This window comes from Malania oleifera, chromosome 12, assembly GCF_029873635.1.
Source record: "Malania oleifera isolate guangnan ecotype guangnan chromosome 12, ASM2987363v1, whole genome shotgun sequence".
Taxonomy (NCBI): domain Eukaryota; kingdom Viridiplantae; phylum Streptophyta; class Magnoliopsida; order Santalales; family Ximeniaceae; genus Malania; species Malania oleifera.
In genome coordinates, this window is record NC_080428.1 from 64873691 (window position 1) to 64884950 (window position 11260).

General features: G+C 37.3%; 1 protein-coding gene across 2 annotated transcripts; it reads right to left on the reverse strand.

The window, feature by feature from the left end:
* Positions 1-352: 352 nt before the first annotated feature.
* On the reverse strand, positions 353-11028 carry LOC131143727 (uncharacterized). Of its 2 annotated transcripts, XM_058092002.1 has the most exons (5): positions 10783-11028; positions 10425-10677; positions 4559-4794; positions 3381-4197; positions 353-2821 (listed from the first exon to the last, which is right to left on the reverse strand). In XM_058092002.1, the coding sequence occupies exons 3-5, from the start codon at positions 4790-4792 to the stop codon at positions 630-632; spliced, it is 3243 nt and encodes a 1080-aa protein (XP_057947985.1). In that variant the 5' UTR covers positions 4793-4794; positions 10425-10677; positions 10783-11028; the 3' UTR covers positions 353-629. The 2 variants fall into 2 exon arrangements, with proteins under 2 accessions (XP_057947985.1, XP_057947984.1); XM_058092001.1 differs by having other exon boundaries at positions 10425-10801.
* Positions 11029-11260: the final 232 nt, after the last annotated feature.

An 11260-nucleotide genomic window follows, 5' to 3' on the forward strand; every position in this document is an offset into this window, starting at 1 on the left:
GATCTTATGAGAAATCAAACGTAAGGCGGCTGAGTTAAATCACCCCACAATCAATATATCAAGAAATAAAAGAATATGCTTAGAGATAAACTAAGAAAAGCAGATTATCCGTCATATCTATCTTTGCTCTAAAGGAGTAGTTTTATTCTCTTCTGCTCTCTTGGAAGCTGTATAAAGCAACTTTAGGATAAAAGTGGCGATCTTCACATTGCTTTTTAGGAGAAAATTAGGTGAGAAAAAAATAAAAAAAACAAACAGTCTACTGCAACATGATCTTCCTTTGGTGAACAGAAGAAAAATTTACACTGCTATCTATCTCATATAACCAGAAAATCACTACAAAGCCTGGGGATGGTAGAAAAACAAAGATGCTCAATTGCTTACACTATAGAAGGAAGGCTGTATGCATCCCAAAAGAAAACATGCAGCATTATTTATGAAAATTACAAAGTTGGTAAGCCAAAGACACAATGGGAACCCAAATTTGTGGGCTAAAGAAACATGTACAAATGCAATACCCATGGCCCCAAAATAACTTCACTCCCCCTCTGCAAACCCAATAGAAACTCCTCCTTACTTCCCTCTCCTACATATAATTCTCAATTATATAACAAGGCCTCAACGCTTAATTAGGTTAAAGGAAGGGATGGAGGATTACCTGGAGGGCATCTTTGTCTGCGGGGCCTTCTGGTTGTCTTTCCCCACCCAGTTAGGCTTCTATCCTCCAGCCCCACTTCAATGTTGGTAAGTTGCTGCACCAGTGGCAGTGGAGTGCAGACCGTACTCACTGCTACAGTGGGAGTTGGACTAACCGCTGCTCGCCGCCTCCCCCTCCCACAACCATTTCTAGTAGCATTCCTTCTTGTCGGTCCTGACTGCCAAGAATGGCCTGTAGCTCTCATCAGCCCTCCAAGCGTCTGAAGATCTTCTGTTACCTCATGCCTCGATAGAGAAGCAAGCCCTGGGAGGATGTCCCGTTGAAAGTCCCTACGCTGCCTCCCTCTCCTTGCCTGACCCTTTCGAGTACGATTTGATAATAAAGTGGTTCCTGTTTCTTCCGCTTTCAGGCTATCTGCAATCTGAGGTTTAGACAGGTACTCTTCTACATTGGTCTCTGTCAGTTTCAGTGTCATGGACTCGAAGTAATCCATTCCATCAGTGGAAAATTCTTCATTTTCCCCATCTTTGCCCCTCAAAACTGTGCTGAATTTGCTCTCAAGATCACTCCTAGGTGAGAAAACGACCTCCACAAACCAGTAAAGAGGGTTCGGCAATGAAGCTTCATGTGCATTGCAACCCATGTCTTCAACTTGGTTGTTTTGACCTGATGATGAAATTGCAACTATTGCCTCTGCTGCTATTGTCACAAGTTCATCCAGTGGATCTCCAACTTTTTGTTCTGGTGATTGTACAGGAATCTCTTGTTGCTTCCCTGAAGATTCTTCTGCAGGAAGAATATCCTCATCAATCTCAGGAACTATGGGAGCTTCCAAATCTATCCCTGTTGCACTCTTCACACTGCATACAGGAACAGAGACTGTTAATGAAGCTTCGTCCTCACTTATACACAAATTTAAATCAATGTGATTTCTGAAGCCAGAAACTTTTGAATTTGTTTCCTTTTCTAAAACCAAAATATCTGCAGCTACTTGTCTACTTGAGTCAGGAAACATAGGATCACATGCCAAGTTAATATCAAGCACTCCATTTCCCCTATTATTTTCAATATCTCCGCCTTCTTGGTTGTGCAAAATGGATGCAGATGGAGACTTAACAGCAGATGACTCATTCTTAGAAATATAAGGCTTTTCAAAAATGGGCACACCAAGAATTTTTCTACTGTTCGGGCAGTCACCCATCTCAATCCTCTGGGCCTCAACATCACAGGCAGATGAAGCCACTGCAATATTCTGAGCAAAATTTGGATTATGATTGTTTCCAATTTCAGTTTTGTTGGACCACTGACTCGAAGCACCTTGGAAGAAACTCAATTCCACAGTGGTCAGATCCCTCCTAGAATTGGTGGCCTCATTTTTAGTAGGATTGACTCTGAGCCAGGGCAATGCTGTCAGATTGTTTTCATGCTTCCTTTTCCCATCTATAACCTCTAGACCTTGCTGGGGAACAGCTGCATTAGAGGAACTGCTTGAGAGCACCACATTCAAATTCATATCCTTTTCAGACTTCAAATCCATGCAATTTGAACCATTGAAGTACTTAGCAGAACCATGACTAATGTGGTGTTCAGAAGCTATATTATTATAATTACTGTACTTCATATTATCAAAGCCAACAGATGGGAAGAATAGTGGCTGCCCCTTGGACCCTGATGAGGATCCATGATAAAATCCATTCTGGTCAGGTAGTTCGCCCCCATATGCTGGGTCTGATCTAGAATTGTTGTTAAGATTCCACTTATCTCCAAGAATTTCATGACAATGATATGACAACTGAGAACTCTTACTCGAGGTGGCAGCTGTGTTTAAACGTGAGCTCAGACTGCCACTGGGCTTTTCCCGAGACAAAACTGACTCAGACAAAGACTTGCCCAGATCAGAGGAGGAAATAAATGCCAAAGAACCATGCATATGGGAAGCAACAGCAGGTGCTGCATGATTATAATTGGAGTGATCTCTTCTTTCAGAGATTTCTAAACCAAAAACTGCCATCTCTCTCCACAGATCTCCCTTGCTTGGATCTGCCGGAAGAAGTGTTGAAGGTTCATGAGATTTGTTAGACTTAACTTTTGGCTGGGAAAGTAGATTCAACTTTTCTTCTGGATAACCTTGAGAAATTAATTTCTGGTTGCCTTTCTTGTACCCTTAAAAAACAGATAGACCAAATAATTAGATTAGACCTGGCAGGAATAATCCACTACATACAAAATGAAACTTTTTGAATTTAAGGAAGTCATTAGGTTTCTTATTTATAGAGTTGAGTAAAAAGACAACCTGTGTGACATGCGGGCAAGTGATTTTCTTAGCTAAGTTAAACTCATCACAGTTTTAGAATATAAATGTGTATCTAAATGCGTACGAGAAAGCCATGTTTTCCTGAATTTTTCAGTTGCCACATCTCACGATATCCCTCCAGCCTATTTGAAATAAAAAATCCAACATCTTCAGCTTTATCTTTTGGTTTAGTATAATTTCAATATAAATAAATGGAAAACGAGGTGGGGGCACCAATATGAGTTTGTTAAAAATATAATCAGTTTGGAATTTGGATGATATGATGGTGTTGCAAGCACCTTCTTCTGGATAAATAAAGAAACCCATGCAAGAAGGTCAATAGCTAAAAATAAAAGAGAAGGAAAATGCAGAATTTAATTGGAAAACAAACTAGAAGAATTTTAATGCAACCAAAGGAAAAATTCTTACCTGCTTCAAGCATACAAGAAAACCACTCATTACTATTTACTTTGCTCTCTAACTGGAGATTGCTTAGAGTCCCGTTATTGCTTTCATAATGGGACTTTGGTAAACTTTCCTTGGGCAGACCCAGAAAATGGGATTTTGGTTTTGCACAAATTTCATGGTTTTGAACCTCAGCATGGCAGGCTGCATGGCTTCGAAAATCAACAGATGCTGAAGCACTTGCCTCTTCCACTTGAATGGGTTCATTCAAGTCAGCCAAGTTATTAACATGCCCTAAACATGGAGTAGATCTCAAAGCATTTCCTTGGCAATCAGTTTTCCCATTCCCAGCAAGAAACAACTTCACCCCACTCTCAGAAACAATCTTGCAATTTCCAGGAGGATAACTCAACAATTCAGGAGCCTTTTCATCAGCTAATTGTTGCTCTTCTTCAGTATCAATATATTCATCCGCTGGAAGTTGAAGATCAAACATTTTTCTCCTAACCTTGGATGGCCTGGACTCCATCAACTCGCTATCTTTTGAACAACCTCCACTTTGGGATGGAATTTGGTCATTTTGCACATTTTTTCCTTTCACAAAACTCAAAGGAGAAGGAATGTTTTCAGCACTTGAAACAGATGATCTAGCACAAACAGAGTTTCCCAAAGGAAAGTTTGGAAAATGCCATTTCCGATAATCCTCAGATGGTGCTTGAGAAGCCATGGGGCTTGATGATAGTGAGGGATCCACCTGTATCCGCTGTTTATGTTGTCCCTTTCTTCTAATTTCATCCATCAAGTCCTTTTGTATTCCATAAAGTTGGTGGAGTTCAGAGACCTAATGCCAACAAGAAATTAAATAAATCCAAATCCTACAAATCGAATAGAGCACATAAGCAAATGTGACAACTTAATTTTGATGAACCCACGTCATATGAATAGAGCATAGACCTAATTTCAACAAAAAAATCAGATAAATTCAAATCCTACAATAGTACAAATTGAATAGAGCACACAAGCAAACATGACAACTTAATTTTGATGAACCCACATCATATGAAGACCCTTTATTATTCAAACTTACAACACAGTAGAAGTGCCACATCCGTTGAAACCTGGATTTTTTATCATGTTCTGAGAAAATTTAAGTGTAGTAAATATTTATCACACATCAACAATGAACGTGAGGGTAGACATACCTGACTCTTAAATATGGCCTCATGCTTAAGCATTGTTTGCTTTACTACATCCTTATTGTACCCAGTATATGCATCTGCAACAGTTCTTGGCAAAAAACCATTGCAATACTGCCCATTTGCCAAGGTTTTCTCTCCATAATATAGGGGCCAGCTACCACTATTACAATCCTCATTAAGATCCCTCATGGAGTAATATCCTGGCAGGTAGCTTTTACACTGCACTTTTGTTCCCATTCCTGCCAATCAATGATGAAACATCACTAGTGAGGTAATAAGAAGTCAAAAACAACAACAATAATCAAATCATAAAGATCTCAACTATTAAAAGCAAATAAAAACTCAATTTTCATCTTTATTAAGCAAAAATTATACTCAGCAAAAGGAAAATTATACCTGGCAGAACTAAACCCACAAGGTCAGGATGCAAACGAAAAAAAAAATTGAAACACATGGGGGAAAATCAACAACAAAGAAAACCCTTTTGTTTTCTCGACAAGAAACAGAATTCAATCATCCAATATATGGAACTTGCTAAAATGAAGCACCAATACTGCACAATCAATAATGGATCCCCCAACACCACCCCCAATGGTCTGCACACAATAACTTCCCTCCCCAACCTCCAAAAAATAAAAGCTCTAAAAGACAATGAGGGGACATTGTGCATAGCTTACAATGCGTCACACAAGCAAGCACTAAAACATTTATGTCACAACCACAAAAATACATAGAAAATTAATATAAACATAGATCAATTGCTGAAATGGCAGAATCAAACTGAATTAGCATTGTATGAGACATGAGCAAGGGTTCACATATGGGCCTTATATTGGCAGGGAAGCAACACACTCAAGCTTCTTTTCTCAAGACAGAACTAAATGAGCGAATGGGTAATAGAATCTAGAGACAAGGATGGGTATGCATATGTTAATGAGCACATTTAGATTAGCTACCATCATTTCTATGAGTGCAACAAGTACATGTACAGTAACTACCAAAAAACTCATTTTTCATGATCGCAACAGTTTCCAGAAAAGCCCATCTCTTTCCAAATAGAGGGATCAATTTAAAAAAAAATTTGGAAATGCCTCAAATTACTAAGAAATAGATATAAAAGCAAAGTGAAAAACAGCTCTGGAAACCACAAAGAAACACACTTACCAGGAGAACTAAAAAAAAAGGGGGGGGGGGGGGGCACAAGGGATGTCTCTTAGACACAAGAATAGAAATAATAATGATAATGTGAAGGACTGAAGGTGAAGATTTAGTTTATAATTGATTTTCCTAATAAGCATCAAACATTTTGCTAGAGTTGTCTACTAGGATATTGTACTTGTTTCACACTTCCATATTTAGCAATTATTTATAACTCATTCTGCATCCACTTCCCTCGAATAGTGCAGACGTTCCCATCAAAATGAAATCATTCCATTATGTCTTACATGAGAGGCCAGTTTTGTTCTACATAGCATTAGAGAGGAGATTAGTTTTCACCACAAATGCAGACATGTGCAAGCACATAAAAAAAAGAGACCACGGTTGTTGCATGAATAAGATCAGTTTGAGGGTTTATGTATGAGTAGAAAAGGCTCCAAGCTACTGTGATGACAGCAGCCTTAAATTTGCATTTGTCTTATCATGTGGTGCATAAACCTAAAATGGCTCCATCGATCAAATAAATAAATGAAAAATGATCTCATTTACATCAGACTTCCGAAAATGTCAGAGATAAGACATTAGGAGAAAATAACAAAGTGCGAACATCGCACAGCAGAAGGCGGCCCGGTTACATGCCTGCACACAAAATATTCAATTCATGCCTAAGCAAAGTAAGACAACGTCTCCACACGTACAAACAATACCCCTTTAGACTACAACAATCGTAGGAACATTGAAACTTCAGAGGTTAACAATTATAGGAACATTAAGATGACCAAGGATATAATAGTGAACTCTCTGCTAACAATGGCATATTTCATTTTAAGACTCATTCACAACTAAAAATTCAATTTAGTCACTGATGACTAATTTTAATTTAAATGGGTCTAGCTCAAAGTCAATAAATCTAAATTACAACACCATTCCAGTGACGCTTGACGCACTGACACTATCCATTTTCCTTTCCAAGACAAATTCTATTTTCGAAGATATGGAACATATAAAGTCAATCTTATGTTTAAGAAACATTTATGCCCATTGTGCCCTTATGCCTCATCGCTTGCCACGTCCTTTGTTATTTCTCCAAACACCAAATGGACTAGTGTAATAACACTTCTTTCCTCTTTGCTCCCTCAGCATATTTATAGGGATTAGAAATACAATGTTTCGCATTTCATTGTCCCGCCAAAAACAAAGAGCATATTTGAGTCCATGGCGAGACAGCACAAAACTATTCTTTGTTATCCACTAGAAGACAGAAGAAGAAAAATAAACGACAGCCTGAGATGCATCCCTATCCCACTTACCAGAAAACACTAATACCCTGGTGAACTGTGAATTGGTGCTAACTTTCCAAGACATGGTACTTTGATCCTAGAGCACTAAATCTAGGAATCCAAAGTTTTAATTCAATATTTTCCATGAGATACGTGTGTGTGTGTGTGTGTGTGGATTCAAAGCTTAATTTAATATTTCCATGGCATATGTGAATAAATATATGTATAAAGTAGAAAAGGAAGCATTATCATATTATAATTTTTTTTTTCAGTCATTATTACTCTATTTCACAAAAGATTTTCTTTTAAAAAAATTCAGAAACATCTTAGAATCCACTCTTAACTCTTTAACATATAAGTGCTATTACCCATTTTTGCTTATTTATTTATATAAGCAGACCTCCCTAACAGACTGCATTTTAAGTCTCATAACGTACAACTATCCTGTTTCGCTTCCCATACTGATAACTAGAGCATTCTACATTATAGGCAACATTGATCCGATTGCTTGGAGTAGGATACAAGGATCCTTTTTCTCCACTAAACTTGATTTAAGGAGATTCATTTCATTAACAATAGTTGTTAGCACACACTTCTTGTGTGTCTCACATTTTAAAACTTACTGTTTTTCAGGGGAAATGGGAAGGTAAGAAGAAAATGGAAATTTATAAACATTTGTTTGAACTTAAAAATAAAAAATAATTTATTATAAATTACTTATCTACCCCTGATTTGTAAATACTGTAATTATAAGATAACTTGTAAATTGAGGGAATTTTTGGAAAGATAAAGGGGCAACCTGGTGCACAAAGCTCCCACATATGAGGGGTCCAAGGAATGGGTGGACCAAGACGGGTTTATAGTACACAGTCTTACCTTATATTTTTGCAAGAGACTGCTTCAATGCCTCGAACCCATGACTTGTAGGTCACACGGCAACAACTTCACCATTGCGCCTAGACATCTCTTAGGACAGATGATTGAAAACTATGTATGCTTCCCTTAATTAGTAGTGAATATAAATTTCATCCTATCTTCTTTTTTACTGTCCCAACCAACCTTCTTGTCTTCCCATCCACTTATGAAATTCTAAATATTTAAAGGAACATATTTCAATTGTATGTTGCAACCTACACACATGCACGTGCACATGGACATGCATGCATGCATACAAGCACACCGTCCGAAAATAAGATCCCATGGCAAGGAATTGTACAACAAAATTGGCAAACTCAGCGCACACGACTATTCAAAAATTTATCGTCTTAATTTAGTCTATAATGATGCAACAATCATATCTTTTCCTCACTACTATACGTATAATTCACTATTGAGTATTGCCTATCTAATAATAGAAAATGTAATTTATTTCATAATAAAAATGGGAAAAAAATAGATACAACTGAGTATAATTTCCTAGTGAGTCATAAAGAAACCACGCCCAGTCTTTAAAAATGGAAAGAAAGCCACACAGTTCCATCTTAGGCTTTCAAATTCAATGTGATAGGGCATCAAGTTACTTACTACAATGAACTCTCACAAACTACTCTTCAAAATCTATTCTTACAAAATCCATTATGCCTAAAAAGTTTACCATTAGCAAGGAAACCAACGTAAGTGAGTTGAACTTTCTTTCCATCTTTAAAGTAATAACTCCAACCACTTCACACAATAAGGAGGACAGGATTATTCAAATAACACAGCTAATCCTGCAACTCTGCGTGGAGAATACATATAACACAATGCCATGATGGTGAAAGAAACCCAAAAATCCAATAAAATGCGAGCAACTGACTGCATGATCATTAAAATTATGTTGAAGGAATGAGATACTGACATCTTTATTGTAACTTTGTTTGGAATTGGAGATAATGTTATTTTGAACTCTTGAAAAATATTTCCGCCAAACAAGGAAAAAAAAAAAAAGAAATATGAAATAATTTCCAAGTTTGGATCATGTTGGGCCCTGCAGTGCAAGTGCACCGAATTTTGACAGATTTCAAGCACTTAAGATTTCATAAACTCTGCTACTTAATTATGACATCCAAAGTTGTATTAATTGAGAAGGGCACCAAGATAACGGGCGCCATATTCTCCACATTGCTCCAAACATATTATTCTACACTGTTATTAAGGAAAAACACTTGCAAGAGATAAACTTGAAGTACCACATGACAACTAAAAATTTATGATCAGCAGTTGTTCTTTGGAGTCATCATTCTTTATTCAAAGTCCACTCGATAAATTGCTACAGGGTTGACAATGCATGGGCCTAAGCCAAACACTTGCTACCATTATCTAACCTTTTAAAAGAGAGGAAATGACATCTACTAGCGGACGATATCTTGATAAAATTTTACAGAAACTGTGATCAATGACAACGCTATACAAATCCAAACAATTGTCTCTCAAGTAACAGTAATCCACAATTCTCATTGACTTTTATAATGCAAACACACAATAGACAAGGAAGCCAAGGACATCACAACCTCAGGTGCTTAAGTAGACAACTTGCCTTAAATAATCAAGTTATGAAGTACAATGAGCAGAAATGTACTGCAAATAAACCATTGGTGAAAATAAATGAAGACAAATAACTGGTTATCCATGCCTTCCAAAATCTCAGATAATATGTCAAGCTAAAATGAACTTATTTATAAGGCCCACAAGCCAATCAATGACCAGCAAGGATATCCACACAAAGCACATCAAGTTTAAAGAGCAGAATGCCCTAACCAAAGAAGCATCAAATTGCCATTGAGGAAGCTTCATAAACCCTAGAAGACAGCAATCCAATTTTGCCAATTTCTTTTACTTCAACACAAATAGATACGAGTTTGAGATTCTCTTTTCCTTGATGAATGCAAATGGAGCCGACAAAGTAAAATAGAGGTACATTAGCCATCATAACCAGCACATAATAAATTTATCAATAGAAAGAGGGGAATAAAAATATGCATAGCAAGGAAATCCAAGTTTAATACTCCCAAAATCCCAAGGGGAATTCCTCAGAGAATAGGATTTATTGAGGACTGAGATATAACATAGAAGAATTTAAAAGAAGCCCGTCATAAGAAGGAAACTTGCAGTTTTAATTTTTCACTTTGCCAGCTATCAAGAAGGGAGAATCTACATTAACAAAAGTTAAAGAACAGATCCCCCATAAAAAAATATCACCCATCAAATCCATCCGTAGAGAAAATGAAAAGAAAGAGAAAAACAGCAAGGAAATGAAGAAATAGATACAAAATTTAACAAATGCATGAACCAATTATTCCAAACCAAACAAACCCCAGAAACAATTCTAAATATATATATATATATATATATATTTAAACCCAAGTAGGCGAATCATCAAACACAAAAATCCACAAAACCCAGAAACAAAACCCCAAAAATCAAATTACCCAACAAATTCATATACAAATTACCTCAGACCCCCATGGATTTAATCATTTCACAGAACCTCCCACACACGAAAAACAGGCAGAGACCCAAGTCGCATCATGGAAATTCAGGTCGCAGACTCCCACTAGCAAGACAGAAGAAGCAAAGAAAAGAACAACAAGAATAATAATAACACAAGAAATAACCCAAGTGGGTGCCTAGGCAACACCATTGAAGGAGCTTAGATCGTCATCGGGTTGAAGAAAAGATGGAGATTTCGATCCGCTGGGCCAGTCTCTGAAAGAAAGAAGAGAGAGAGTCTTAGACAGAGAAAGAGCCTATTTTCCAGGGAGAGAGAGAGAGAGAGATCCCAGATAAGAAATCTTCACACAAACAAACGACCTTCTACGAACAGTGACATGAAATTTGTCAACATCCGGTCTCTTTTTATTCTCTGCTTTTTCTTCACTTCTCCCCCATTATTTTTTTTATTCAATTCATTTTTAGATTTTTAAGGAAATCAAAAGAAATGAGCATTTCTAGATTCTCCCCTCGCCCTTCCCTCACTCTTGCCACTGCACAGATATTAACATCTCCTATTTCATATTTTTTATAATTTTACACACACCCGCTTGGATTTCCGCAACAACAAAACTTGAGAATCCCATCCCTTAATCCAGTTTATTTATGCACAATTAATATTACTTAATTAGCAAAATGCCCAAACCAATTTCCTTTTAAAGCAGTGTTTAATTGGTAAATGACAGAGACAAGCATGGTCCCCACCCTACTGCCGGGGAAGGATGAGGTTTCTTAAGGTTTAGGATTGGAGTTCGCAGTCACAAATGCCCTCCCCTTTTTCCCCATATTTACGATAATG

Bases quoted from the DNA above. Each gene is read 5' to 3' on its own strand.
- LOC131143727 (XM_058092002.1), bottom strand. From the start codon at position 4,792: ATGGGAACAAAAGTGCAGTGTAAAAGCTACCTGCCAGGATATTACTCC. The intron at 4,198-4,558 runs GTATGTCTACCC...TGTTGGCATTAG, and splicing joins AGGCCATATTTAAGAGTCAG to GTCTCTGAACTCCACCAACT. The intron at 2,822-3,380 runs GTAAGAATTTTT...CTGTTTTTTAAG, and splicing joins TTCTTGTATGCTTGAAGCAG to GGTACAAGAAAGGCAACCAG.